Raw genomic sequence first — 25421 nt, 5'->3', positions numbered from 1 at the left:
AGAAACGTCCAGTTGGGAGAATAAAACTTTTATTGTTATCAAAACATTGAAGTACAATAAAATATTTGCTCTGATATTTGACAGGAAGATGCAGTGAGGAGCCCAGCTGCTGAACAAACCAACTTTCTTTAGAAAAATACTGTACACAATTCGTGGTTAAATAAATAAACAACCCAAATATTAGCGGCCAGTCCCACTGCCCCAACCATTGTGCACACTGACAGTCACGGCTGCTGCTGATCAGCTTTTAGGACAGCGATGTGGACCGGAGCTTGCGCCAGTCACAGAGCAGAGCTGCAGAGACATCGGGCCAATCAGTAAAACAAACCGTTCAAATGTAAAATAGGAGAATAAGTGCTCAGATGGTCTTACTTTAGTCAGTTTCCATGGTGGCAGCGTTGGCTGACACAATGGCATCGTCTTTGCAGTCAGTGTTATCGATGGCAGGCTGGGTGGAGGGGGCGGGGCTTGTGCTCGGGGCGGGCAGAGTGGGATTTCTCAATTTGTCCTGACGGTGGTAAAAAAGCACGTAGGCAGCATTCGTCTGCACACACACAACACGACAACTATTAGGCGCAATACTCAGAGATACACTGTATGTGTGTGTGCGCGTCTCTCACCACGATCTGCTCCTCTCTGGCATACGTCACTTTGCTGTCATCAAAATAGTACCACAGAGCGTTGTCCTTGTTCTGGGCGTAGCTGGTGTCTAAATATAATCACACACACGATACAACAGTGAGTCGTGTGACCTGATGACGACATGACGTGATAGGGGGTGGAGCCTCACAGTGTCCGTCTCTCAGTCCTCCGTAGTGATTGGAGACGGCGATGAGGTCATAGCGACTCGGAGGCTCTGAACTGGAAACAGATTTCCTCAACAGGAAGCTGGACAAATCCAAATCTCTGAAACACACACACACACAAACAATGACACACATGCACAAACTTGCGACTGTGTGTGAGAGTGTGAGTGTGAGTACCGGAGGGGAAAGTCCACCATGCTGTCCAGCTTCTCTCGAGTGGATTTAGTGTAGGAGAACCTTTTCAGGTGGATGATGAGAACTTCCGGCAGAGACCACAGGTCCAACTTCTTAGTGGCCAACTGGTGTTTCTTACACTCCGGACAGTACCTGAACACAGAATCGTCATCATCACCTTCCATCATAGCTTATCAATATCTTTATTATCTCTTATCATAAAGACTGTGTTACCATGGGTTCTCCTCCTCCAGGGTTTCCACAGTAGTGAACAATTCGATGCACTCCTGCAGTTGGACTTTAGTCTGCTGATGTGGAATGTCCATGTTGGGGTGTTTCACATACATCTGCACACACACACACACATAGACGCACGTGATTGTGAGGCCAAACTGACATGTTTGACAAACTATTACTCTCAAACAAAAACTGACCTCAGCCTCATTTTCATTGTAGAACCTCTTCTTCATGTCCGGATCCCAGTCAACAGCTACGTACGGCTGAGCTGCACACACCAAACAACAATCAGCTGTGTGTTCAGTCAGAAACAGTAAAGTACACACCAGTGTGTGGCATTTTTGTTGTGTAGTGTGTAGTTGTTGTGCTATCAGGATATGTTGTGTTGTTATAGCTGAAGTTGCCTCCCTCTCTATTTCTTGAACTTTGTTGTTGTAATCTCGTGACGTAGACTCACAGTTGAGGGACAGGAACTGGTCATCTTCACTTGCTCTCTCTGTGGTGCCATTGGCATTGACTTCCTGAATGGTGAACAGAGGTTTTCTCCTTTTTGCTGGATGCTTATTGGTCACCGGGCTGGGAGATCGGGCCTCAGCCGCCACTGCTGCTGCCACCACCTCCACCACCTCTTCCTCCTCCTCCTCTTTCTCCTCCTTCTCCTCCTCCTCAGTCTCCTCCTCTTCTTCCTCATGCAGCAGCGGCTGTGAGTGGGCGGGGTCGAGGCTCTGCGTCTGGTCCACAGGAGAATGCGACTCCTTATGGTCCAAGCTGGAAGGGTCATCTACAGCACTGCACTCTGCTTGGTCCAAGCTCGTCTCTGAGTGAGAGGGAGCTTCAGTTTCCACAGGAGCATGCTCCTCTTCTAAAAGAAAGGTTACCAATGAAACTATTAACTAAAACTGAGACATGCGACCACAGACACACACCATTATTTTACCGTCCCATACAGGAGTGAGTGAAGGTCTGCTGCTTTGCTTTCATTAACTATTAATATTCTGATGTTATTCGTCTTATTTACTCCCCCACGACATGGGTAAAGTGTTGACCTTGAGCATAGGGACCCAGTGCCAAACATGATTCTGGCGAAAGGGGCATCTAGTGGAAGTTACACTCACCTCAGAATGCTCACTCCTCATGTAGTGTCAGACACACTCAAAACTCACCATTACTGATGCCGTTAGTTTGAGCCTGATACAGCTCCTCTTCATCCTCCTCCAGCTCTTCAGAGGAGTCAGGAGATCGCACGTAACGCCTGCACGTAAACAGACACGACAAATCTCAATTGGTTCTTCACAGTCAACTACACAATAAATAAAATGACTTTAGTACACAGTTAGCTCTGTGTGTGTGTGTGTGTGTGTGTGTGTGTAACTGACTGCAGCCTCTGCAGGATCAGGCTGTACAGCTCCTCCTGGTTGCAGCTGCTGTGCAGCACGTTGAGCAGCAGCGGGTGTCCGAACAGCGACATGCCGTAGTCTTTGTAGGAGGAGCGCTCCCGGAGGTAAAGGGCCAGGAGCACCACCTCCTCCTCCTGCTCCTCCTCCTGTGCACTCAGCTCATACCTACACACACCAAGAAAATATTTCATCACACAAGTTACAGGGTCAGCTTAAACCTGGGCCGATGAGCAACTCGTCAGGAATCCAAGAGGTGTGTGTGTGTTTGTAATTCTTGACGTTCATTCACGTGTGCCTGTGACGTGTGCATGTCTCACACAAAGATGTCGTCTCTATCCAGGATGATGCTCAGAGCTTCTTCAGCAGTGTAGATCTTATAGAACCGATGATTAAAGACGTCAGCGACCACCATCTGAGACACACACGCATGTCAGAAGTTACAACACACACATCTATACACCAGAGAAGACAAGAGCTAGACACACACACCTGTGTAGGAGGGACACTGGTGGCCTCAGAGAGAACTGTACAAAGGTCGAACACTTTTCCTGCTTTCGGAACAACAACTCGATGCTGCAACAGACACAACAGTTAGAGTGCAGTGTGGATTTACACACACACACACACACACACACACACACACACACACACACACACACACACACACACACACACACACACACACACACACACACACACACACACACACACACACACACACACACACACACACACACACACACACACACACACACACACACACACACACACACACACACACACACACACACACACACACACACACACACACACACACACACACACACACACACACACACACACACAGCTTGAATGTGTATCCTGACCTGGACAGGTTTGGCGTGGGGGTCAAGAGAGACAAAGAAGACCTCCATGACGCGCTCTGTGCTGACAGGCAGCGGGACACTCAGGTAGCAGAAGGGGTCGAAGGTGACGGACACCTTGTGGCACTCAGGGCAGACTAACGTAGACTTGAAGAGGCCATGAAATGTGTCAACGATCACAGAGTCGTTCCGCCGTAGGTGGTTCCTCCACGCCTCCTCCGCCACCTCCTGACACACACACACACACACACACATATAACCACAGGTTATAAATACACACACAGACCCCTGCTGATGCAAGTTGCCAATGCTTCACCTGGTCCGGCCGACCGTCAGCGTCCCGCAGTTCAATGTACTCTTTATTCTTCACTCTGTTCAAGTCCTCATGCAGCCCATCCAACAAGAAGGAGAGCAGCTCCTGACTGTCATGCTGCTGATAACCCAGGAACTGAGAGGCAAAGTGACCCACCTTCATCTGGATAGACACACACACACACACACTTCATGAATAATAAGCAGGAATTTAATGTAAGTCAGTGTATTGTCTCCAGGCAGAGAAGGCCACCAGGTGTGTGTGTGTGTGTGTGTGTGTGTGTGTGTGTGTGTGTGTGTGTGTGTTACCTTGAAGATGCGGGGCACCACACACTGCACTCGTCCCGACCACATCTGTTTGATGATGTCAGCAAAGGCCTCTGCGATCTCACCTTTCATCCCCAGAGGGTTGTTAAAGTTCAACTCGTCCAGGTATGAGCTTCTCAGAAAGTACTCCGTCAGAGGAGGAACGTTACTGAGGCACTGAGGAGGAGGACAAGCAGATGAAGAGCAGAGAAAGAGGAGTGTTCCTGGTGTGTTATTTTGTTAGCGCAGGGGTGTGCTCATGAAAAACTCAGACGAAGTGGAAGGTGGTCTCACTTCTGATCACAATGAATATCATATCCTTTATGGAGCAGTGTTCTAGGTATTGATGAGCTCCTTTTCTCCATCAGTCAAATTCTTGTATTTCTTCACATGTTTTGACCGAAGGTGATTTAAACTGATTTCTCAATGTAGTAAACAATCTTGAAAGCTGGCCCTGTACAGATATAATACCAGCTCTGTGTTAGTATGTGTACCTGCAGGGCAGAGTTCATGAAGCAGGTGTTTCCCAGGTTTGTGAGACCACAGACTCCAGGCTGTCCCCGATACTCCTCTGAGTTCCTGAAGGATTGAAAGAAGGAGCGAGTGAATGAGAGATTGCCAGAGAGGAGGAGAGAGCAACCGAGCAAAGAGATAAAAAGGTGCCGTGTGTTCTTACGTGACTTGAGGTTTGGAGCTTGGCCAAGTTCCGTCAGCATTTCTTATCTCCATGATCACTGTCTGGCAGACAAAAGACCAAAAAAAACAACATGAAAATGCAAGAGACCTACACAACAGGTGTTTCTGATTGGTTTAATGATGAACTAAACATTTACATATGACTAAATAGATTTATTTATCATACCATGCCATCTATTAATCCCAGACAGTATGGACAGGTATAGTGTGATATATGTTGCATGTTTAGCAACTTCGTAGGAAAAAATAGCAATATTGCTGTGTGTGTGTGCTCACCATCCCTGAGCTCAAACATGAGTCCAACACACTCATTTGGAGGTTCCTGAGACGCTCACAGCTACTATCTGAACTCTTCATCCACAGTCGACACTCTGATCCCGGAGGCACCATGAACGCCTCACACAAAGTTTTCTGGATGTCACCTGTATGATTACGAACACACAAAAGACAGTGAGAGCTACCATCACTGTCACTGTGACTTTAACCACTTTTATTGTGATTTTAATAGTGATTCTGATAGTGAACACTTGGCGATTTTAACTTTCAATTGAGAAAAAACAAACAAACACACAATTTAATGTGTTGTAACCTGAGGCCTGAAATATCACACCATCAAAAAGGCCACAAGCCATACAATTCAGAATCAGAAATACTTTCTAACCCCTGGGGGGAATTCTTGAAATTGTGTAGGTGTGTGTGTCTTACAGATATTGTTGGTTCGACTGAACTGGGCTGCAGTGACATTTTCCATGTTGCTATGAAGACTGAGAAAAATCTCCACAGGGTAAACCTCCACTTTCAGCGTGCTGGGAAGGTCCACCACCTTGAACACACCACACACACACATAAAGTTATACACACTGATACACATACAGGTTCACCATGCACACGCATGCAAAACTGGGTTGTGTCGTGACCTTGCGTTCCAGTACTGGCTGCTCTTCCAGCACTCCGTACCACGACAGCAGTTTGTCCCAAACGCAGGCCGGCACCAACACAAAGTCTTCGGTCTCCACCAGACGCTCCTTCAGGTTGTACGAGAGCATGTCTGAAACACAACAACAGAACAAAAACAAGAACACCACATGGATCACACTGTCCAACAAGATGAAGAACAGCTGCAACGGCGCGTTCACTGACCCTCAAACAGCTCTGTATTGTCGATTTCACCCGGGAAACAAGACGAATTCTGATCTCCAGATTCAACAAACAGCTTCCACTGGCGGAACCATCGGCAACCCACGAGGAACCTGCAACAAAAGACAGACCCACAATCAGACAGCACAACAATGACACAAAGTACAGATGTATAATTGAACTAAGCAGACTCATAGTTGGACAAATTGTATTACGCTGTTATGACAATCTGGTTCTTTTTGCTTGTGCCACACCCTTCCCAAACCAGAGTTTGTACCCCCCCCCCACAATCCCAACCCTTTACCTGAGCCAATTTTTCAATCCCTCTCAGCAATCTGTATGTCCTACCAGTTTCTCTCTTTCTATCCAGTGACCCCCAACAGTAAAAAGACTTCACCTCTGAGACTGGCTGTTTAGGTATTTTCCGACTAAAAGGAAGCTTGTCTTTTTCATGATCACTTATGCTTTCTCAAGTGGGATCGTTGTGGTTTCTCTCTGTAAACGTACTCTGAGATGATGGTGTTATATTTGATGCTATATATGTAAAAGTTAATTGAATGCAGACACTTCACCGCAACACACACACGCACACACACACACACACACACACACACACACACACACACACACACACACACACACACACACACACACACACACACACACACACACACACACACACACACACACACACAGGTTCCCGTATCTCTTGCAGTTGCAACACACCTATTTGCTTGAGGGGCCCCTTATTGTTTTTGGTACAATGTTCGATGATGACAAATCTATCCATCCATCCACCCATCTAAAACATGCAACCCTCCTCGATGAGCGCAGTTTGATCCCTCTGGTCAGGTGTAGAAGGTGGCTGGATGGAAACACGCCCTCTGATCCACAGTAAGAAAAGACCTGCTGGCCTCCACTCGACGTCTCTGTAGAACTTCTTGCTGCGCCCGAAAGTGAAACTAAATTGGAGGTTCGCGGCCCTACTGCCGTGTCACCGTGTTTAACCGGACAGCTGAAGCTTTGGTCTGATGACCGTTGAACTCCGGTCACCGGTATACCGAAACCTCAGTGAGGTCCCTCAACGTCGTTGACAGGCAATAGCGGGTCCAACGTTCAGCACCGGATCCGGTAAAACCGACAACCAAAGTATTCTCGGTCGGCTTGTACACCTGGGAACCGTCACCAGGAGGCGTGGGCGGAGTGGGAGTCATCAGCGGACGATCCCTGTGTGTCTGTGTGGGAGTGTGGAGTGGAAAGCGGAGGGAGTCTCACCAGCTGTCTCCGGCGCGGAGCTCTGCCTTCCGCAGCAGACACTCGATCTCCCGCTGCTGGGTCTCCAGGCCCGGAGGCTCCGTGGGTGAACAGCGGCTGTTAGCCGTCATGGTCCCGGTCAGTGGTACATAAAGAGGGGAACTGTCAGAAATCCGCGGGGGACGGGCTGCAGGGCGGATTGAAACCGCCACATCTAGAACGGGGAAGCTGTTTGAGGAAGTATGGAAAACCGGAATTGAGGTTGACAACTTCCGGTCTCCGAGCCCCTACGTCATCAGTAAACAACCTCAAGAAAACGAAAGAAAATCCCCCAAACGGTCGGAAACGGACTAAAAGTACATCAAACCAGCAGGCCTGTGAAAAATATACTGATCAATCTCAAACAGAAAGTTTCTGATTATTTTCTTTCGTATCAGATTTTAGGCTTGTACATAACAACAAAAACATCTCTTTTTCTGTATTCACAAATAAACCCAACACCCAATTACTCAACTTAATAAATGATGGAATGATTTATTCTGTGTTTTATCAAATACAATGACTGAAATCCCTTTTTTCACCAGCTGGAAGTTCACAACGTCACAACTTTCAGCCATGAACTACCGCGAGGTTTACCTCGACCAATCAGCGTCCTCTGCTGGAGTTGCTCAGCCAATGAGAAGCGAGATAGCCGCGGCGCGCGGATGTGTTGGCGCGCTGTAGGAGCATCATGGCGGACCAGATGGAGACGGGATCGGAGGTGACAGCGACAAAGAGCGGCCCCACGACGGACACCGAGGACGCCGACGCCGCAGCCGCAGCCAAGGGCTCCGGCACCGGATATGAGTTGCCCTGGGTGGAGAAGTACCGGCCGCTCGAGCTCAGCCAGATCGTCGGGAACCAGGAGACCGTGAGCCGGCTGGAAGTGTTCGCGAGGGAAGGAAACGTCCCAAACATCATCATATCAGGTCCATCAGACAACACGTATACACAACATGTACACAGTGTTTGTTTACAGTATGTGTGCATGGATTGTGGTTTTTCAAAAGTTACGAGCCACTCGACTCGTTTGATACAGCCTTGATTTGATACCACTGGTCCAGCAGCCCTCCCACTTCACTTTCACCCCAGTTGTCAGCAGCTCAGGTTAAAAGTTTGATGAGCTCCTGCACGACAAATCTCCAAAATGTTCAATATATATAAAATGATTGTGTCACAAATTGTGCTCAGACAAAGATAACTTTTTGAAAGCTGTGCCGTCATATTACAGTTTGTATACGAAAAGATAAAAGCCAGCCCAGCATGTAGTCTGCCTCCGCATGGACTGGATGTTGGCAATGTACATGGCGTGCATGAGGAGGTTATGTTTGACTGATTCAGGAAGGAATCATCACAAGATCTTGCTCAATCATTGAATTTCAGCACTGGTGTCAGCTTTGGTCTGTCATGTCAACAGCCTCTTATCTTGTTAACAAAAAAAAAAACCCTCAAAGGCCTGCCATTGAGACATCCACCAAGTGCTTTTCATTCTTCCCACTCCTCTTGCCACTCTCAGGTATTCCTCCTCTTCACGACTCTGTAGGGCTTCTTTTCATGCTTCCTGTCTTCCTCTCTGCAGGTCCCCCTGGGACGGGGAAGACCACCAGCATCTTGTGTCTGTGCCGCGCTCTGCTGGGAGTCCACATGAAGGAGGCGGTGCTGGAGCTCAACGCCTCCAACGACAGGTGAGTTTGTCGCAGCGGGATCTCAGAGAGGAGGTGCAGGAGGAGGTCGAATTGACTATAAATATTGTGTGTGTTTTGTATTCTTTTGTTTGTACGTTTATATTGTTTGTGTGTGCATTATATAATGTATGAATAATGTGTGTATGTAGAGGGATCGATGTGGTGAGGAACAAGATAAAGATGTTTGCCCAGCAGAAAGTGACTCTTCCCAAAGGACGGCACAAAGTCATCATCCTGGATGAGGCAGACAGGTCAGACTGCTACACACACTACACAAGTGCAAATTACACACAGTATACACACACACGATAAACCTTTAATACACAATATACACATACAATGCATGCTCACTGAGGTACATGCATACACACAATAGATACATGTACAATATAGTATATAAGCAGTCAGTTGCAAAACTATTCATATCCCTTAAACCTTTCTTCATTTTGTCACATTACACCCACAGATGTAAGTATTTGTTTGGATTTTATGTGACAGACCAACAAAATGTGCCACGTAACTGTGAAGTAGGAGCCCCAGTGACTCTCTCTCTCTCTCTCTCTCTACTGCAGCATGACCGACGGTGCACAGCAGGCCCTGCGGCGGATCATGGAGATCTACTCGAAGACGACACGCTTTGCTTTGGCTTGCAACGCTTCTGATCGCATCATCGAGCCCATCCAGTCGCGTTGTGCCGTGTTGCGGTATTCAAAACTGACTGACGCACAGCTCCTGGCACGTCTGCAGGAAGTGGTGGAGCTCGAGCGTCTGAGCGTGTCTGACGACGGGCTGGAGGCCATCATCTTCACCGCACAGGGCGACATGAGACAGGTGAGGGTGGAGCTTACAGACAAGAGTGTGTGGCAGACAGTGGAGGGGTGTCGGGCGGGCTTTAGGTCCTTCTGACGCCCTGTTTATTTCAGGCGCTGAACAACCTGCAGTCCACGCACGCCGGCTTCGGACGCATCGACAGCGAGAACGTCTTTAAGGTGTGCGACGAGCCACACCCCCTGCTGGTGAAAAGCATGCTGGGACACTGCGTGAGCGGGAACATTGATGATGCGTACAGCGTAGTGGAGCAGCTGTGGTCACTGGGATACTCTCCAGAGGACATCATGGGAAACATCTTCAGGGTCTGCAAGAGCTTCAGCATGGCCGAGTATCTGAAACTGGAGTTCATCAAGGTGTGTGTGTGTGTGTGTGTGTGTGTGTGTGTGTGTGTGTGTGTGTGTGTGTGTGTGTGTGTGTGTGTGTGTGTGTGTGTGTGTGTGTGTGTGTGTGTGTGTGTGTGTGTGTGTGTGTGTGTGTGTGTGTGTGTGTGTGTGTGTGTGTGTGTGTGTGTGTGTGTGTGTGTGTGTGTGTGTGTGTGTGTGTGTGTGTGTGGATCATATGAGCTTTAAAAACAATTGGAACATAACCTCTAACTTGTTTGTCTGTGCTCGTGTCCTGTAGGAGATTGGTTTCACACACTTGCGGGTGTCTGAAGGAGTGAACTCTCTGCTGCAGATGGCCGCTCTTTTGGCTCGGCTCTGCAGCAAGACAGCGCCCCCTGCTGTCAGCTGAAAGCTCTGAGTGGGCTGACGCACAAGGCAACGGCATAACATCCTCCTGTACGTCTTTTCTTTCACTGTATTTTGTTACTTTGTGGTGTTGCATTAAAGCTTTGATCAGTGAACATGAAACCTAAAGGCAGTTTTGCTTCGAATATGAAACATGTTACTTTTAATAAAACTCTTAACATGATCATAGCACAGTAATAACATGCTATTGACATGATCACTTGTTAATTAGGTAAGAACATGTTAGTAAATATCTTGCTAGTTCATTTATTATGCTGAGTTCTTTATTTGTCTGTGTGAGTGGATGCTGGCACATTTTGTTCAATATCTGAAAATAATTGTCTCAAGCGGCATGAATATTTCACAATCACCTAATAGCCGTCCTAAGCCTGTACTTGTGGATCTTGCTTGCTCCGCGGCTGTCAGCCAGCTGCTTCTCAGCCGCCAAGAGGGGCTGCTGTTAATTGCCTGCCATGAGACTAGCTAGGATACTTAATGTCTATAATGTTAATAAATGACTGTGCATAATAGTAAGCCTCTGTCCATCACTCACCCTATCTGAAACTCGTCCGTGCCTTTATCTAGTCCAAGCTGGATTACAGAAGGTGACTTATTTTTGGCATTTAAACGAGGATCTCCCAAAGCTTTAATTTATTCACAACAGTGCTGCCAAAGTTACTGCCAAATACAAAAAAAAAACCAACAGCTACATCCCACCAGCTTTGTGTTCCATCCATTGGCTCCCTGTTCTTGCAAGAACATTATTCAAAATCTGCCTCATCGCCCACAAGTACGTCTACAACAATGCCTCTTTCTACCTCAAGAACAAGAAGAGGCTTATCCCACACACCACAACACATTGCCTCTGTTCAAACGCCTCATCTCACCTTCACAGCTGCCTCACCCAACTCACCACCAGCCCTTCTGCTCATCAGCTCACCGTCTGTGGAATTCCTATACAGACCACATGAGGGCGCCACAGACTGGACAGTCCTTTAAAAAAGGGACTCAAAACATTTGTTTTGTAGTTTTTATGCATGTGCTTAACTTTTATTTTATTGTTTATTATCATTGACTTATTGTAACACTTGATAGTTTAAATGAAGTGTGCACAACAATGATTATTATTATCATGGGGCGGGTTGACCACGTCACATGGTAGCATGTTAATAACACACTAACAACATGGTAATAACTAATGACACATCCATAACACAATATGGCGACATGGTTTTTGATGGATGCGCCTCAATGATTACAGGCAGCACCACAAACATCATCACATGACTAAACAAGACAGTAAACACACATGCTACTCCATCACTGTCATGCAGTGTTCCTCCACACATGAACCCACTACTGCACACATATATATATATAAATAAATATATATATATATTTATTCACGAGTGTTTCTTTTGAACACTTATTGCATTTACTGGACTCATGTCAGGTGAGCTGCATATTCTGGTTTAATATTTTATTGATTTGTATTTCATCAGTATTTCACAAGAAAACAACACTATCAATTTGGAATTATTTAATGTGTTGCAAAACAGAAGCTATAAATTATTTTCTTTGAAGAAAATAGTTTTGTGATGTTTCGGGTGTATTGCTTCCCGCAGGAGGATGGACTGAGAGTATAAAGAAGCCCATCTCTGCTCAGTTAATGTTTGGTTTAGAGCTGGCTTGTTCCACACAAATTACCGTCCATTGAGGAATTTCATTCAAACATTTTTTTGTTTATTTGTTAAAACAAAGACATTTTCGTTGCCTTATTGCAACTGGCACTTTAAAAAACAACACCACAGATCCCATATACAGCCTCTGTCTTAACAATTGTCACAATTGTCCTTGTTTAGTCCTTTTTCTCCCACAATTCTGGTTTCTCAACAGCAACCATCCACATGAAGAAGAGCCTGGTAAGTGTGAGCCAGGTTCATCAGCAGATAGATGCAAATAAATCAGCAGGCCTGGCATTGTAAGATTTCTTTTTCCCCCCATTTGGTTCATTTCCATTATGAAACTTGATCTTTTTATAACAGACTGAAAGTTGTTTTATGATTTATGAACAATCAGTCCTAAGAAAACCAGACAAATATGAGGCCTACAACACCGCTGAGTGGTTAACACCGGCAAAGGTTGAAAAATAAAATACATTTAGAATTAAATAATAAATTAATGTCTTATTTAGGATGCAGCATTAATTAAATTTTATAAATGGACATGCTGTCTGATCATCTGACAGCAGCAGCTAATTAGTCCCTAGAAAAAGCGACAGCAGTCTCAGTGATCTCAGGTTTCAGGACCACCACAGTCCTCACCAGGTCAGACCCTCACATTCCGCTTCAGTCATGAACCTGATCTAAGCTCGTCTGCGGTGGACTCAACCATTCTCAGTAATACTCAGCTGGTCCTAACTCTTCTTGGCTGGGTCGGGGGCTCCCTCGCGGCTTCCGCCGCTCTCATGTGGCATCGCTGAAAACCTGTCCCAGGACGGTGAGCCGGGCACTGAAGGGCTGGACGGGACAGGACAGCAGTGGGGGCGTCTTCTGCTCTCCAGGCTTCAGTGCAATGGTCTCTGATTGGCCAGTGGGCGGGGCTTTAGTGGGTGGGGCATCAGCGGGCGGCCGCGATGGGCTGAGCAGGAGCTCTCGGAGCTGCTGGCGGTCTCTGCTGTGGCGGCTGCAGCAGTACAGTGCTGCTGGGTCCAGAGGGTGGGCCTCCGTGTTGAAGATGAACCCCCCCGCCCCTAGGACACACTCCCCTGCGTCGCCCCCCGCCTCCCACCAGCCATCACCCTCGGTCCCCCCGCCGTGCAGGAAATGGGCGGGGTCAAAGAGCAGGTAGAGATACTTAACAGTCTCTGCAAGGAAGAAGGACTCCATGCGGTTGTCCAACTGGTGATCGCGCAGATCTTTAACCTGAGAAGAAGGAGAAAGAAGGTGACTAATAACAGTGCAGAAGTCATCGCTTACACAAAATGTCCTTTAAAAACTCAAACTGCAGGTTTGTGAGCAGCATCACATTCTCTTTACAGCAGACCGACAGAGGACCTTCTGACAGTCAGTACCACTGTGAGCATGCATCAGCGCAAAGCACTCACGGTGGCGTATCCACAGGGTGTCTTGGCAATTCTCTCGATGGACTCCAGAGCGTCGAGGCCCATCTGCAGGTAAGTGTGGTCTCCTGTGGCTCTGAACAGGTACATGGCACTCTCAATCAGCTCTGAAACACACACACACACACACAACCTCCTTTAGGTCCTGAAGCTGACCAACCCACAAGCCAAGAGTGCAGGTGTGTGCTGGTGTAGTTCTTGACCTGGCCTGAGGGGGTAGCCCTCCCTTTTGTCCACAGTGTAGCCCTGAGGGATACTGTAGAACTCAGGCAGACCTCCAAACTGTCTCCACACAGAATAATAATTCTGGAAGGTTCTGATGGCGGCGTCCATGTTCCCCAAAAGAGACTAAGAGACACAATCAGACAAAGCTCAGCGGATGTGTGTGTGTTTTTCAGGGACCATGTACAAAACACATTAAGCTTAAAGAAAAGATTCTTTATCTTCATTATTCTATGAACTGTGCTGTTTGTTTGTTTTTTCCCTGTATGATTTACCAGGTGCTCTATCGATCTTGTTATTGGGTCCCCCCCCCCTGCTATACATAAAGAAAAATGTTATACCAGATTTAGCCATTCCTAAATTTAGCCATTTTCCATCTGCAGTCCCTGGGCAGGAACACAACATTATAATACATATTAAAAATATAGCCTATAGTAGCATTAGAAACATTAAAATTCATCACCTGGTTTCTTAAAATTCCTACGGAATACTATAAATCTTATGCAATACATTATACATGCATGCTTTGGTCGTGCGTACCTGCAGGCCGGGCCAGAAGGCCTCCAGACTCTGGAAAACGGGCATGGACACAGTTCCTTTGTTCATGTGGACCCACAGATACCAGTCATCAAAACGGGTGTAGTTCTGGATGACTTGATCAAAGGCTGAGACACACACACACATGCACACATGCACACACCAGAAACATTATCAGGTGCCGGGTTTTAGAGGCAGTGTCAGTCACTCTGGGGTGGCTGGCACTGTGTATCAGAGTATATCAGCATGCATCAGTAAGTAACGAGGTATAACAGTGTGTACAGGGTGTAACAGTGTGTATCTGGAGTGGTGGGTGCACTGGGTTACCCTGGAACATCTTGAGCAGCTCTTCATCCTGCAGCATGATGGCTCCTTTCACTAAATACTCAAAGTACGAATCCACTCCAGCGCCAATTCCTGAATCTTGAGCCACCCACTTTTTAGACAAGATGTCTATGTGGTTCCCCACCTACACACACATGCACACAAATTATGGCCGGATATACAGTGGTGAGCAATGTAGTGTCTCACATCAATAAAGAGAAATGAATTAACTGCGTCTTGGTCTGACTAGTGGTCTATTTCCTGGCCAGTGTTGAGAAGAGTATTGTTGACTTACCAGTCCAATGTCAGATCTGGTCTTCCACAGAGCTCTCAAGGCTTTGCGCGCTACTTCCTCGAATACAGGGTCCCCGGTGAGTCGGCTAAGCGTGGCGAACTCTAGGATGAACGTTCCCACTCCAGCGGTGCAGGTGACGGGCGTCTCTGAGGGGCTGACACCACGTAACAGGTTCACCGTACCGTACGGCATCCCAGTGGGAGTCTGGAAGGCTGAACCCCACCAAGAACACGTCACCAAGAGAGAGAGTGTGATTGTTTTGTGTGCGTGTGTGTGTGTGTGTGTGTGTGTGTGTGTGTGTGTGTGTGTGTGTGTGTGTGTGTGTGTGTGTGTGTGTGTGTGTGTGTGTGTGTGTGTGTGTGTGTGTGTGTGTGTGTGTGTACCAGGCAGCAGCTTCCTGGCTGCGTCCTCAGCCATCCTCAGCAGGGGTCCTGCACACGGCCATCCAGACTCCAACTGCATCCCCGAGCGACCCGACAGGAGGTGAGCCGACAGCAGCCCACCTACCACTGCACACGCAAACACACAGGTTACACACAATAAACACGGGTTACACACCCATGCACACAAGCAAACACACACACACACACACCTCTGATGTTGGTTTCAAACACAGATGCATTGACGTCAATGTCAAAGTCGATGTTGTCCTGAAGGAGGGATGCCACGCGCTGAAACTCTGTTCTGTTCCCTAAAACCTGAAAACACACACGATGACACACACAATAATCACAGAGACATACAAAGACACGCACACACACACGTCTGTGTGTGAAAGATCTCACCAGCAGGGTGTCGAGGGCATCTATCAGAGTCAGCGAGAAGCTGCCGACAGAAAAGACAAACTCATTAACACATAAGGTGGATATCAGTCTGGTAACTCTCTCACTGGTGGACAATCCACTGCACCACTTCAGACAGTGTGAGTTATCAGACCAGCTCCTCAGCCACAGTCAGAGAGGGCGGGGCTCACCTGCCCCAGGTGTCCTGGCCATCGCAAGTGAGTGGGCGGAGCTCATCGTAGGGGAAGGCGTTGTCCAGGTAACTGTTGTAGGCGTGGTAGAACATGGACTTGATGCGCTGCCTGAGATAGTTTGGATTCAAGGAGGTTAAAAGCCTGATCTGTCCCCACATGGTCACAGAGAAACATGGCACACTGTCAATAAACTAAAGTACAACAATTTACATGAGTTTGTTTCTGGATGTGTGTGTGTGTGTGTGTACCTGGCAGCAGACATTTCGTCCTCGGTGAACGCACGCGCCTCCGCGCCGCACCACAGACACACAAACAACGTTACGCACAGGAGCAAGCGCATGGCGAGCAGACGATGACAGGTGACCGACTGAAGGGGCAGAAAAAGGAGCACCGAGAGGAGGTTTGGAGAGTGGAGGAGAGGAGCTGCTGTTACTGGACTGCAGTGAGGAAACAGGAAGTAAATGTCCAGCGCATGCGTCTGTCGTTAGAATGACTATGTTTTCAGACGCGCATCTGATTGGTTGGTCCATTGGCTCACTACAGTCACACGTCACAAGCCCACCCCACCCCTCCTCCTCCTCCGCCTCCTTCTTCTTCTTCTTCTTCTTCTTCTTCTTCTTCTTCTTCTTCTTCTTCTTCTTCACGATGCTGCTTCCACTGTAACATGATACAAGAAAATAGAAACATTTATAAATTAATGATATTTAGTGAATAAAACCTGAACAAATAATTCATTACAACCACCCTCACTTGCCTTTCATACACAAACTCCGGGAATCACCCTCTCACATTGACCCCACAAAGAAATTCAACTCATCTCCTCATATTCACCATGTCACACCCCACCCACTCACATTTACCCTCTCAGACTCACTCTGTCCCATTTCAAGTGCCCTCCGGACTGACACTCACCCTGTCACATTCACTTCCACATTTGTGTTCTCAGATGTGCCCTGTCACGCTCACTCTCTCATATTCACCCTTTTGCATTACCCATCTCACACCCACCCTATCACATTCACTCTTTCACTTGCCCACGAACACTCATCCTCTCAAATGCACTCTCAACTACTTGCTCTCGTTGTCTAGCCCGTTCACATTCACCCTCTCAGGTGCACCCTCTCACACTCATGTTTCCCATTCACCCTCTCAAACTCATTGTCTTACACTCACCTTCTCACACTCATTTTGTCATATTCTCCCACCCAGATTCACACTTTTACACTCAACCTCTCATAATCATCCTGCTACACTTTCTCTCTCAAACTCTCAAACTCACCATCTCACAGATTCAACTTTTCAGATTCACCTTCACATTTAGGATACACCTGCTCCACGTCACCCTCTCAGACACGATATGCATATCGGTTGCTGTTGTTTTCAGCTCTCTTCCTGTCTTTGTAGTATTTAAAAGTATTCTTTTCCTTTCTAAAGATCTGTGAACTGAAAAGTATACAGGTGTGAATGAAATGATTCCTAATCTACTGTTACTAAAAGCCTCACACACATAACACTGACATGTCGGAGGGAACCTGAAAGCAGCACCAAGGCTCGTTGTAACCATGGATACAGGGGAGCAAACAGTCGGATACGGAGTTCCGTGAGGGACGACTTTGAGTTCTTTTCACCTCATTTCATCTCATTTGACCTCCACCACGAGGAGCCTCGCCTACCTGCTTTGTATGGGAATTTTTAACTCCGTATTTTGCGATTTATTTGAAAATGGTCAGCCGAATCGTTAATCAAATATCATAACACACTGTTCCCTGAACGTCCCGCACGTTTTCATTTGCTCTTCATGTCCGTGCTTCCAACGGTGGGGGACTAGTTATGGTTCCATGAATCGAGCAAGAAAAATGATAATAAAAATTAAACAGCCGCCTAGAATGGTAATCTTTGCACCTTGCCACTTATTCAGGCACAAGAATAACTTTAAATAGACATTTAACTTTAACTGTAACTTGAAGTTGGTAGGACTTCTGTTCACTTATTGGTTTATTTGTTAATCTATTTATGTATTGGTTTATTTACTCCTTTTTAAACATATTTATTTCTTTAAATACTCAACTATTTACTCGTTTATTTATTTACCAACACTGTTATTTGGGCATTTGTTTTGTCATTTATGTAGTAATGTTTTACTTGTTAATTGACTCGTCTACCAATTGCTTATTTACTCACGTTTTATTTAATTATTGACCCACGATTTTGTTCATTTACTAATCACTTGTTTATTGATTATTTATTTACTACTCATTTTTAATGTCTCATTTTCTGTGCTTCATTTCAATTTATTGGTCTTTTATGTCCTCATTACTTGTTTATTTACCTTTTTATGTGCTAGTTTGTTCATTCCCATTTTCATCTGCCCCTCATGTACTTGTATATTTACTCGTTTATTTTTTCATTCATTCATTCATTCATTCATTCATTCATTCATTCATTCATTCATTCATTCATTCATTCATCCATTCATCCATTCATCCATTCATCCATTCATCCATTCATTCATTCATTCATTCATGAGTTTATTCATTCAATCGTTCATTTATTTACTAGTTTATTCACCCATTTTGACTTTTTTTTACTAATTAATTCATCTGTATTTGTGCATTCATTTAGTAGGTTATTGACTCATATATGTACTCTTCAATTTACTTATTTAGATTTACTTGTTTGATTTATTGACTCATATATTCACATATTTATTTACACTGATACACATTTGTTGAACTCTTATGTTTGGTGGCTTATTTATTTACCCCATATTTATTTGTTAATTTACTCTTTTATTTCACGTCATTAACCATGGGTTGCATGGGTGGTTTTTTTAATGTTGTTTAACCTGTGGAAAGTTTATTATCAGATTCAGATTCAGTCATTTATGTAATTGTTTATGTGCTAGTTCATATAGTAATTCCTATTTTAATTTTATTTTCTATATTTGTGTATTTATTTGTCCTTTTTTCATTAATTTACTGATTTATTACTTCACACTTATTCATTCATGTATTTGGAGTTATACTAGTTTATAGAGTCATGTGTTTACTCCTATATTTACTCATTTACTTAGTTGTATATTGATTCTTTAATGGATCTAAAGCTATATTTGTGGGTAAAGGTTAGTCTAAAGGCTAGTCTCAAAGTCAAACAAAGTCAGAAGCAGTTCAGAAACTGACCATAAATAGTAAAGCTGAACAAACAGCCTAAATTGTATAAGCCACTGACTTTCTGCTTTTTTGTAGGTTAAAGATGGACTCAGTTCTGTCTCACAGTAAGGAAGAGCTCAGACCTGCAGAGGCCCAGCAGGAGGTGCAGGAGGAGAATGAAGAGCAGGATGACTTGTAAGCTCCCACATGGATGCTGCTGCTGCCGCTGCTGCTTATGATTATGATGATGATGATGATGATGATGATGATGATGATGATGATGATGATGATGTCCTCTTCATCAGTCCGCAGTCTTACAGGTCCAATACCCCTGCTGAGGCTCTTCTGCTGGACAGTTCTCAGACTTTCCAACATCAGTTCCTCTATCTTTATCCTGAACGCAAACCGCTGCTACTGACTCCACCTAATGAGTGTGGAGTGCAGGTAACACACACACACACACACACACACACACACACACACACACACACACACACACACACACACACACACACACACACACACACACACACACACACACACACACACACACAAACACACACGCACACACACTTGGACAGAAGATACAAAGCTGAAACTCAGATGGTGTGTGTGCATGTTTTTTCTTTGTGCTTTCAGAAGTTTGTGTGCACCACCCTGCGGCCGTCTCCTCCCAGTGTGGCGGAGCTCCTGTATTGGAACAACTGTGCCTCTTTCGTGGCCGATTTCTTGTCACTGGAACCTTTGGATCCACCTGAGGAGCTGGTCAGACACCTACTCTGTTATTCCCTGTTTTGTGTCGCTATTTCACATTTTGTGATGTGTGAATGTGTGAATGGGTCAATGTGACTAAGATAAACCCTCAAGTGCTTTCGGGGGTGTTAAATCAATGGGAAAAGTGCTATATGTATAAGTGAACTTCATTTGCCATATCCTTTTGACATAGACTGTTCTACGACGCTACCTTGTTTTATGTTGATTTTGCATGTTGACATAGTGTGCCCTCTCTCACAGCCCCGCCTGCTGCGCTCACCCTCTTTGGTGCTCCGACGTCAAAGCGGCTCCTGTCTGGAGTTCTCTGTCCTGTTGTGCAGCCTGCTTTTGGGAGCAGATTACGATGCATACTGTGTCAGTGGTCATGCAGACCGAGAGATGTGCGCTCAGGACCAGAGCAGGCAGGATTTCCCCCTGCTTGACCCTGTGGTGCAGGTCAGAGCAGCTACTAGTGCCCAATGTGTTTCTGTTTCAAGTTTTCCGGGTGTGTTAATGTGTGTTTTTGTGTGCAGAGTGTGTCTTCAGATCAGAAACAACAAGCAAGCAAATACACAATGATGCTCCAGCCGGAGCTGCACAGTCACTATCTGAGGCGGCAGGAAGAAAAGAGGCAGGAAGCTGAAGCTGCACCTGACCACATCACCGTGCCTCTCTCTCAGGATCAGTGTCAGAAACCTGTCGATCCATTGCACGGGGTGCGAGTGCACTTCTGGGTGCTGGTGCTTTCTGGGAGCCATGGTATCAAGGAAAACTTCTTCATTGACCCTCTAACAGGAGTGAGCTACCCTACAGACCACCAACACTTCCTGGGCATGGAGAGCATCTGGAACAACTTCAACTACTATGTCAATGTGCAGGACTGCAAGCATGGCTGCAGGGTGAGTCGGCGAGTTGGAGAATCGCACAATCAGAGACTCAGAGAAACAGAAAGTCAAAATGTCAGAGTCTGAGAATCACAGTGTCCCAAATTCAGGGTCAGAGAGTCAGAGTGTCTGATAATAATAGCCGAAGAGCTCGAGTGTGAGAGCCAGAATGAGAGTCGTACTTTGAGTAAGAGTGACTCAGTATTGGACTCAATCAGACAAAGTGTCAGAAACTTGGAGTCAAAGTGAGAATCAGCAAGTTGAAGTCAGTTTGAGTAACAAAGTCAGTTTAGAAGACTTGTGTGTGTGTGTGTGTGTGTGTGTGTGTGTGTGTGTGTGTGTGTGTGTGTGTGTGTGTGTGTGTGTGTGTGTGTGTGTGTGTGTGTGTGTGTGTGTGTGTGTGTGTGTGTGTGTGTGTGTGTGTGTGTGTGTGTGTCCAGGACATGGTCTTTGATCTGGAAGATGGGCGTTTTTGGGAGCCTGTCCTGTCTGGTACAATCAGCAAGAAGGATCTGATTCTGGAAGTCCAGCAAAGGGAGCAAACATGGAGTAAATTGAGCAGTAAAGAGAAGAAGGAACAGGAGGAGGAGGAGGAGGAGGAGGAGGTACATCGACCATGTCTTATGTTCCTCATTTGCTTCATGTGCAATCTAACTGTGAATGGTGAAAAACAAATAAAATAGATTGAATTAAAATTCATCATGAAACCGTGGTTTGTGTTTCAGGAACAGCGCAGAGTGTTGAAAATGCCCAAATCTTGGGCCAGCTTCATTAATGTGACTGAGGAAGGTAAACACAACAGTCTGCACTTGTTCACACCATCTGTCTTCGCCTGCACAGTCTCTTACATCTCCACCATCTGTATACTACCAGCAACTGTACCTGTGTGTAGGTCTGCACCTGCTCGCTCCAGTCTGTACTATTTTCACCTGTGTGTGTCTACAACACCCACACCTGTCTGATCAGTGTGCACTTGTCTGCACCACTAGTCCTGTTGAGTATATTATGTGTTACATGACTATGACTGTTGAAAAGGTAATGACAATGGGAATGCTAAATGAGGTTTCTGGCATGTGTCTTTGTTTTTGCAGAATGTAAATTTTCAGAATACGTGTGCATGTGTTAAGAGGTATTACATATGCTTTTCATGTAACACAATTCTAATGGGTTGGTGATGTTCCCCAAACCTCAGAGATTACATACGATTCAGAGGTTACATAGGAAAATTCACAAAAGTAAGACATGAAAGACACCTTTAGCTGTACCTCCCTGTATTTATCTACATCTGATGGCACCCTGTCTTTTCCCTCCTTGTGTGGTTCAGATCTTCAGAGGCGCTTTCCTGGAGGAAAGAAAGAGATTCTCTACAGGAACACAAAGCTAGAGAGATTTGCCCCGAATGTGAGGTCAGATGGTCTGATCAAACGACTGAGTATGTACAGGGAGCTGCAGAGTGAGTCAAACTACACTATTTACACGCATAGATGCAAAGTACACACAAACTGCATGCAAACCACACACAAGCTTGTTATAAAGCATTGACATGGGACCTAAACACATGACCTGATCTGAACTAAAACAATGTTTATTTAATCAAGGGAATCACAGTAGAAGTCAGTGGATAAAATAGTTACAAGTGAAAAGCAGGGTAATGAGGTAAAAGCAAACAGACACACAAACTATACACACACATTAATTACACATCAACTATACCTAAACTAAATACAAACTACACACAAACTACAGGCACATCTAAACAAATTTGAATATCTTGAAAAAGTTCAATATTTGTTGTCAGTCATTTCATTAAGTGAAACTGTGGAGTTTTATATATATATAAGTTTTGATTGGTCTTATGTGATATTCTATTTTTCTGAGACACTGATTTTTTGGTTTTCATTATCTGTAAGCCATAATCATCCAAATTACAAGAAACAAAATCTATAAATATCTCACTCTATGTGTAATGATTCTATGAAACATATGAGTTTCACTTTTTGAAATGACCGACAACAAATATTAAACATTTTCACGATATGCAAATTTTGTTGAGATGTACCTGTATACACACACTATGCAGAAACTACACACAAACTGAACCCAAAATATACATGAAATTATAAAGTGTAGATGCTTTGAATGTGTGTGTGTGTGTGTGTGTGTGTGTGTGTGTGTGTGTGTGTGTGTGTGTGTGTGTGTGTGTGTGTGTGTGTGTGTGTGTGTGTGTGTGTGTGTGTGTGCGTGTGTGTGTGCGCGTGTGTGTGTGTGTGCGTGTGTGTGTGCGTGTGCAGGTGCAGGTGCAGAGGTGTATATGATGAAGACTTGGTATGAGAACAGAAGTGATCATCTGCAGCAGAGATTGATCAACGAAACAGAGCGAAGCACTATAGAACACTTCAAACAGGGAAGCCCACTCCACCTCCTGAGTGAGTAATAGAGGCACGAAACATGTACTCAATATACACATGACAGACACACAACATATACACAGCAGACACTGAACATTCACAAAACAGACACACAACATACACAACAAACACATCACAGACACACAAATGACACACAGCAGGCACACAAAAGACAAATATACACAACAGAAATACAACATTACAACACACACACACACACACACACATACACACACATACAGAGCGAGAGAGAGAGAGAGAGACAGAGGCAGAGACTGAGAGAGACAGGGAGAGAGAGAGCGAGAGAGATGCAACAGACATACATCAGACACACATCCTGTCCTCAGCCTACAGGTGCCGGGCCCTGACCAGTGGCTGGGAGCAAGAGGTGGAGTTCAGCCGTGGGCGCAGTGATAACCTGGTGCACAGAGTGATAACATCTGACAAGATGATGGAGACGTTCAAGTGCCGTAGTGACTTCCTGTACCACCGTCTCGTATTTTTCACCCCACATGTTCGATTCTCCGAGCAGAGCAATGACACTGCGGAGCTGCAGGACCGACCTGTGCAAGTAAAGGCACTAGTAACCCCTTGTTCTGCTCCTGCTACCTGTAGAACAGCTCTGAACACCTCAGTTGAACTTTGTAACCCTTTGAGGTTTTCTCCACTATGGACCAGCCAGTAAATATGTTCTAACTTCTTGCCTGTATGTGTCTGCCAGAGAGTGGTGGAACGTTTCCATAGGAACATATCCAAACCAGCCCATGAGGATGTGAACGAGCGTGTGTTTGGGCTGTTAGAACGAAGCATTGAGTTGAAGTACCACTGCAATGATCACCGACTCATTCCACCACACACCAAATTCCTTAAACCCAGAGAGTCGACAGAGCAGCAGAAGGCCGAACAATTCACCTCAGACATGGTGTCATGCTTTCAGGTGCACGCACGCACACCACACTCCGAACACAAACACGTAGATATAACATACACTTCACATAACACATCAATGCACATAGAAATAACACACACCATACCACACAGAATGCAAGACACACAACAAATCACTCAAACACATAACACAGACATACAAAACACACAACTATGCAAGAACACACCCAACTCACAGGAGACAACACACAGTCAAGCAACACACAATACATACAACCAGCAACAGAGACAACACACAGACACACAATACCCACATATACATGTCTGTCTGCCAGTCCATCTGCCTGTCTGTTATCTATCTATCAGTTTTTCTGTTTAGTCCGAGGACTGTCTGTCTAATGTCTGTCCCCTCCTGCAGGTGGACGTGTGTGAGCAGCCTCCTCAGATTGGACCTCTCTATAAGATGCTTCAGAGTCTGATAAGAGAGGAGGAGCAGCTGCTCGAACAGATCTCCATGTCACAGAAGGAGGTGAGAGGACAGAGGGGGTGTGAGAAGTGTGTGTAATTGTGCATGTCTTATTGTGTGTGTGTGTGTGTGTGTGTGTGTGTGTGTGTGTGTGTGTGTGTGTGTGTGTTGCAGATGAGAGAACTTGTGTCCCTGAGGCAAAAAGAGGATCAAGAAATAGAGAACTCAGCTCATCCCCTGAGAAACAAGGTAGGCTAATAAACACACACACACACACACACACACACACACACACACACACACACACACACACACACACACACACACACACACACACACACACACACACACACTGACCGGTGACTTTGATCCAGTCCTCCAACATATTGTCTGCAGTTTACACACAAAAACACGGGAGTGCTTAAATGTTTTTCACCTAATTCGTAACTGGTTCTCGTTTGCTTCTCTGTTGGCTCTCAGCTGGTTTCTAACTCTTGTCTTGATACTGACTCAGTTTTTGTTTTTTTTAATCACATATGCTGGATGGTTTCACTGATGTGAAGGACTAAGAACATATTTGGATACACAAGGCAATGTCTAATGTCTGCATAACACATGTGTTGTTTTTGTTTGTGCTTGTGTTTCAGACTCAGGGAAATTTCTCAGAACAAACTGAAGACTCCAGATTAGAAGCTGTGACTCAAAACTCAACTCTCCCATCAGCTACTTGATTGGCACACTCACACCTTTCCAATGTGTTCCTGTTACTGATAAATAAAGTATTTTTAACATTTACTGTGTTTGTCTTATCATTATTATGATGATATTAAATGTATTTATTATTCAAAACAATGTAATTATGTCGATCTACGTGTGAAGCATTGTGTTTTGTAGGCAGTGACTATAAGCCTCTGTCACGTTTTTAAAGCATCA

General features: G+C 45.4%; 4 protein-coding genes across 7 annotated transcripts; 2 read left to right on the top strand and 2 right to left on the bottom strand.

The window, feature by feature from the left end:
• Positions 1-14: 14 nt before the first annotated feature.
• usp11 (ubiquitin specific peptidase 11) lies at positions 15-7397 on the bottom strand. The gene is made up of 22 exons (XM_080469045.1): positions 7204-7397; positions 5932-6041; positions 5709-5839; positions 5497-5614; positions 5068-5213; positions 4772-4833; positions 4590-4674; positions 4099-4272; positions 3794-3952; positions 3481-3705; positions 3104-3187; positions 2932-3026; positions 2594-2779; positions 2381-2469; positions 1675-2079; positions 1415-1485; positions 1215-1327; positions 984-1133; positions 791-906; positions 621-709; positions 373-544; positions 15-294 (listed from the first exon to the last, which is right to left on the bottom strand). The coding sequence occupies exons 1-21, from the start codon at positions 7311-7313 to the stop codon at positions 374-376; spliced, it is 2889 nt and encodes a 962-aa protein (XP_080325171.1). The 5' UTR covers positions 7314-7397; the 3' UTR covers positions 15-294; position 373.
• Positions 6877-10997, top strand: rfc2 (replication factor C (activator 1) 2). Of its 4 annotated transcripts, none has more exons than XM_080469047.1 (7): positions 6877-7555; positions 7767-8150; positions 8801-8906; positions 9056-9157; positions 9479-9737; positions 9830-10090; positions 10359-10997. In XM_080469047.1, exons 2-7 carry the CDS (start codon positions 7913-7915, stop codon positions 10467-10469), a joined length of 1077 nt encoding a protein of 358 aa, XP_080325173.1. In that variant the 5' UTR covers positions 6877-7555; positions 7767-7912; the 3' UTR covers positions 10470-10997. The 4 variants fall into 4 exon arrangements, with proteins under 4 accessions (XP_080325173.1, XP_080325174.1, XP_080325172.1 ...); XM_080469048.1 differs by having other exon boundaries at positions 6887-7520; XM_080469046.1 differs by having other exon boundaries at positions 6893-7538.
• Positions 10998-12189: 1192 nt separating this feature from the next.
• On the bottom strand, positions 12190-16294 carry edem2 (ER degradation enhancer, mannosidase alpha-like 2). Its single transcript, XM_080469941.1, has 11 exons — positions 16189-16294; positions 15938-16048; positions 15750-15789; positions 15557-15662; positions 15348-15473; positions 14965-15176; positions 14673-14814; positions 14349-14473; positions 13790-13934; positions 13572-13693; positions 12190-13389 (listed from the first exon to the last, which is right to left on the bottom strand). The coding sequence occupies exons 1-11, from the start codon at positions 16278-16280 to the stop codon at positions 12931-12933; spliced, it is 1680 nt and encodes a 559-aa protein (XP_080326067.1). The 5' UTR covers positions 16281-16294; the 3' UTR covers positions 12190-12930.
• A 1208-nt stretch (positions 16295-17502) lies between these two features.
• Positions 17503-25178, top strand: ccdc135 (coiled-coil domain containing 135; the record flags this gene model as incomplete). The annotated part of the gene is made up of 13 exons (XM_080470046.1): positions 17503-17540; positions 19186-19284; positions 19395-19533; positions 19729-19854; positions 20104-20298; positions 20376-20741; positions 21167-21331; positions 21452-21515; positions 22051-22179; positions 23482-23705; positions 23856-24071; positions 24441-24568; positions 25136-25178. 13 exons carry the CDS (start codon positions 17503-17505, stop codon positions 25176-25178), a joined length of 1932 nt encoding a protein of 643 aa, XP_080326172.1.
• Between the last annotated feature and the right edge of the window lie 243 nt (positions 25179-25421).

The sequence above is a fragment of the Lipophrys pholis genome, assembly GCF_963383615.2.
Source record: "Lipophrys pholis genome assembly, chromosome: 8".
In the NCBI taxonomy this organism is placed as follows: Eukaryota; Metazoa; Chordata; class Actinopteri; order Blenniiformes; family Blenniidae; genus Lipophrys; species Lipophrys pholis.
Note: the sequence above shows the minus strand (reverse complement) of the source record. Positions and strands in the feature narration are given on the sequence as shown.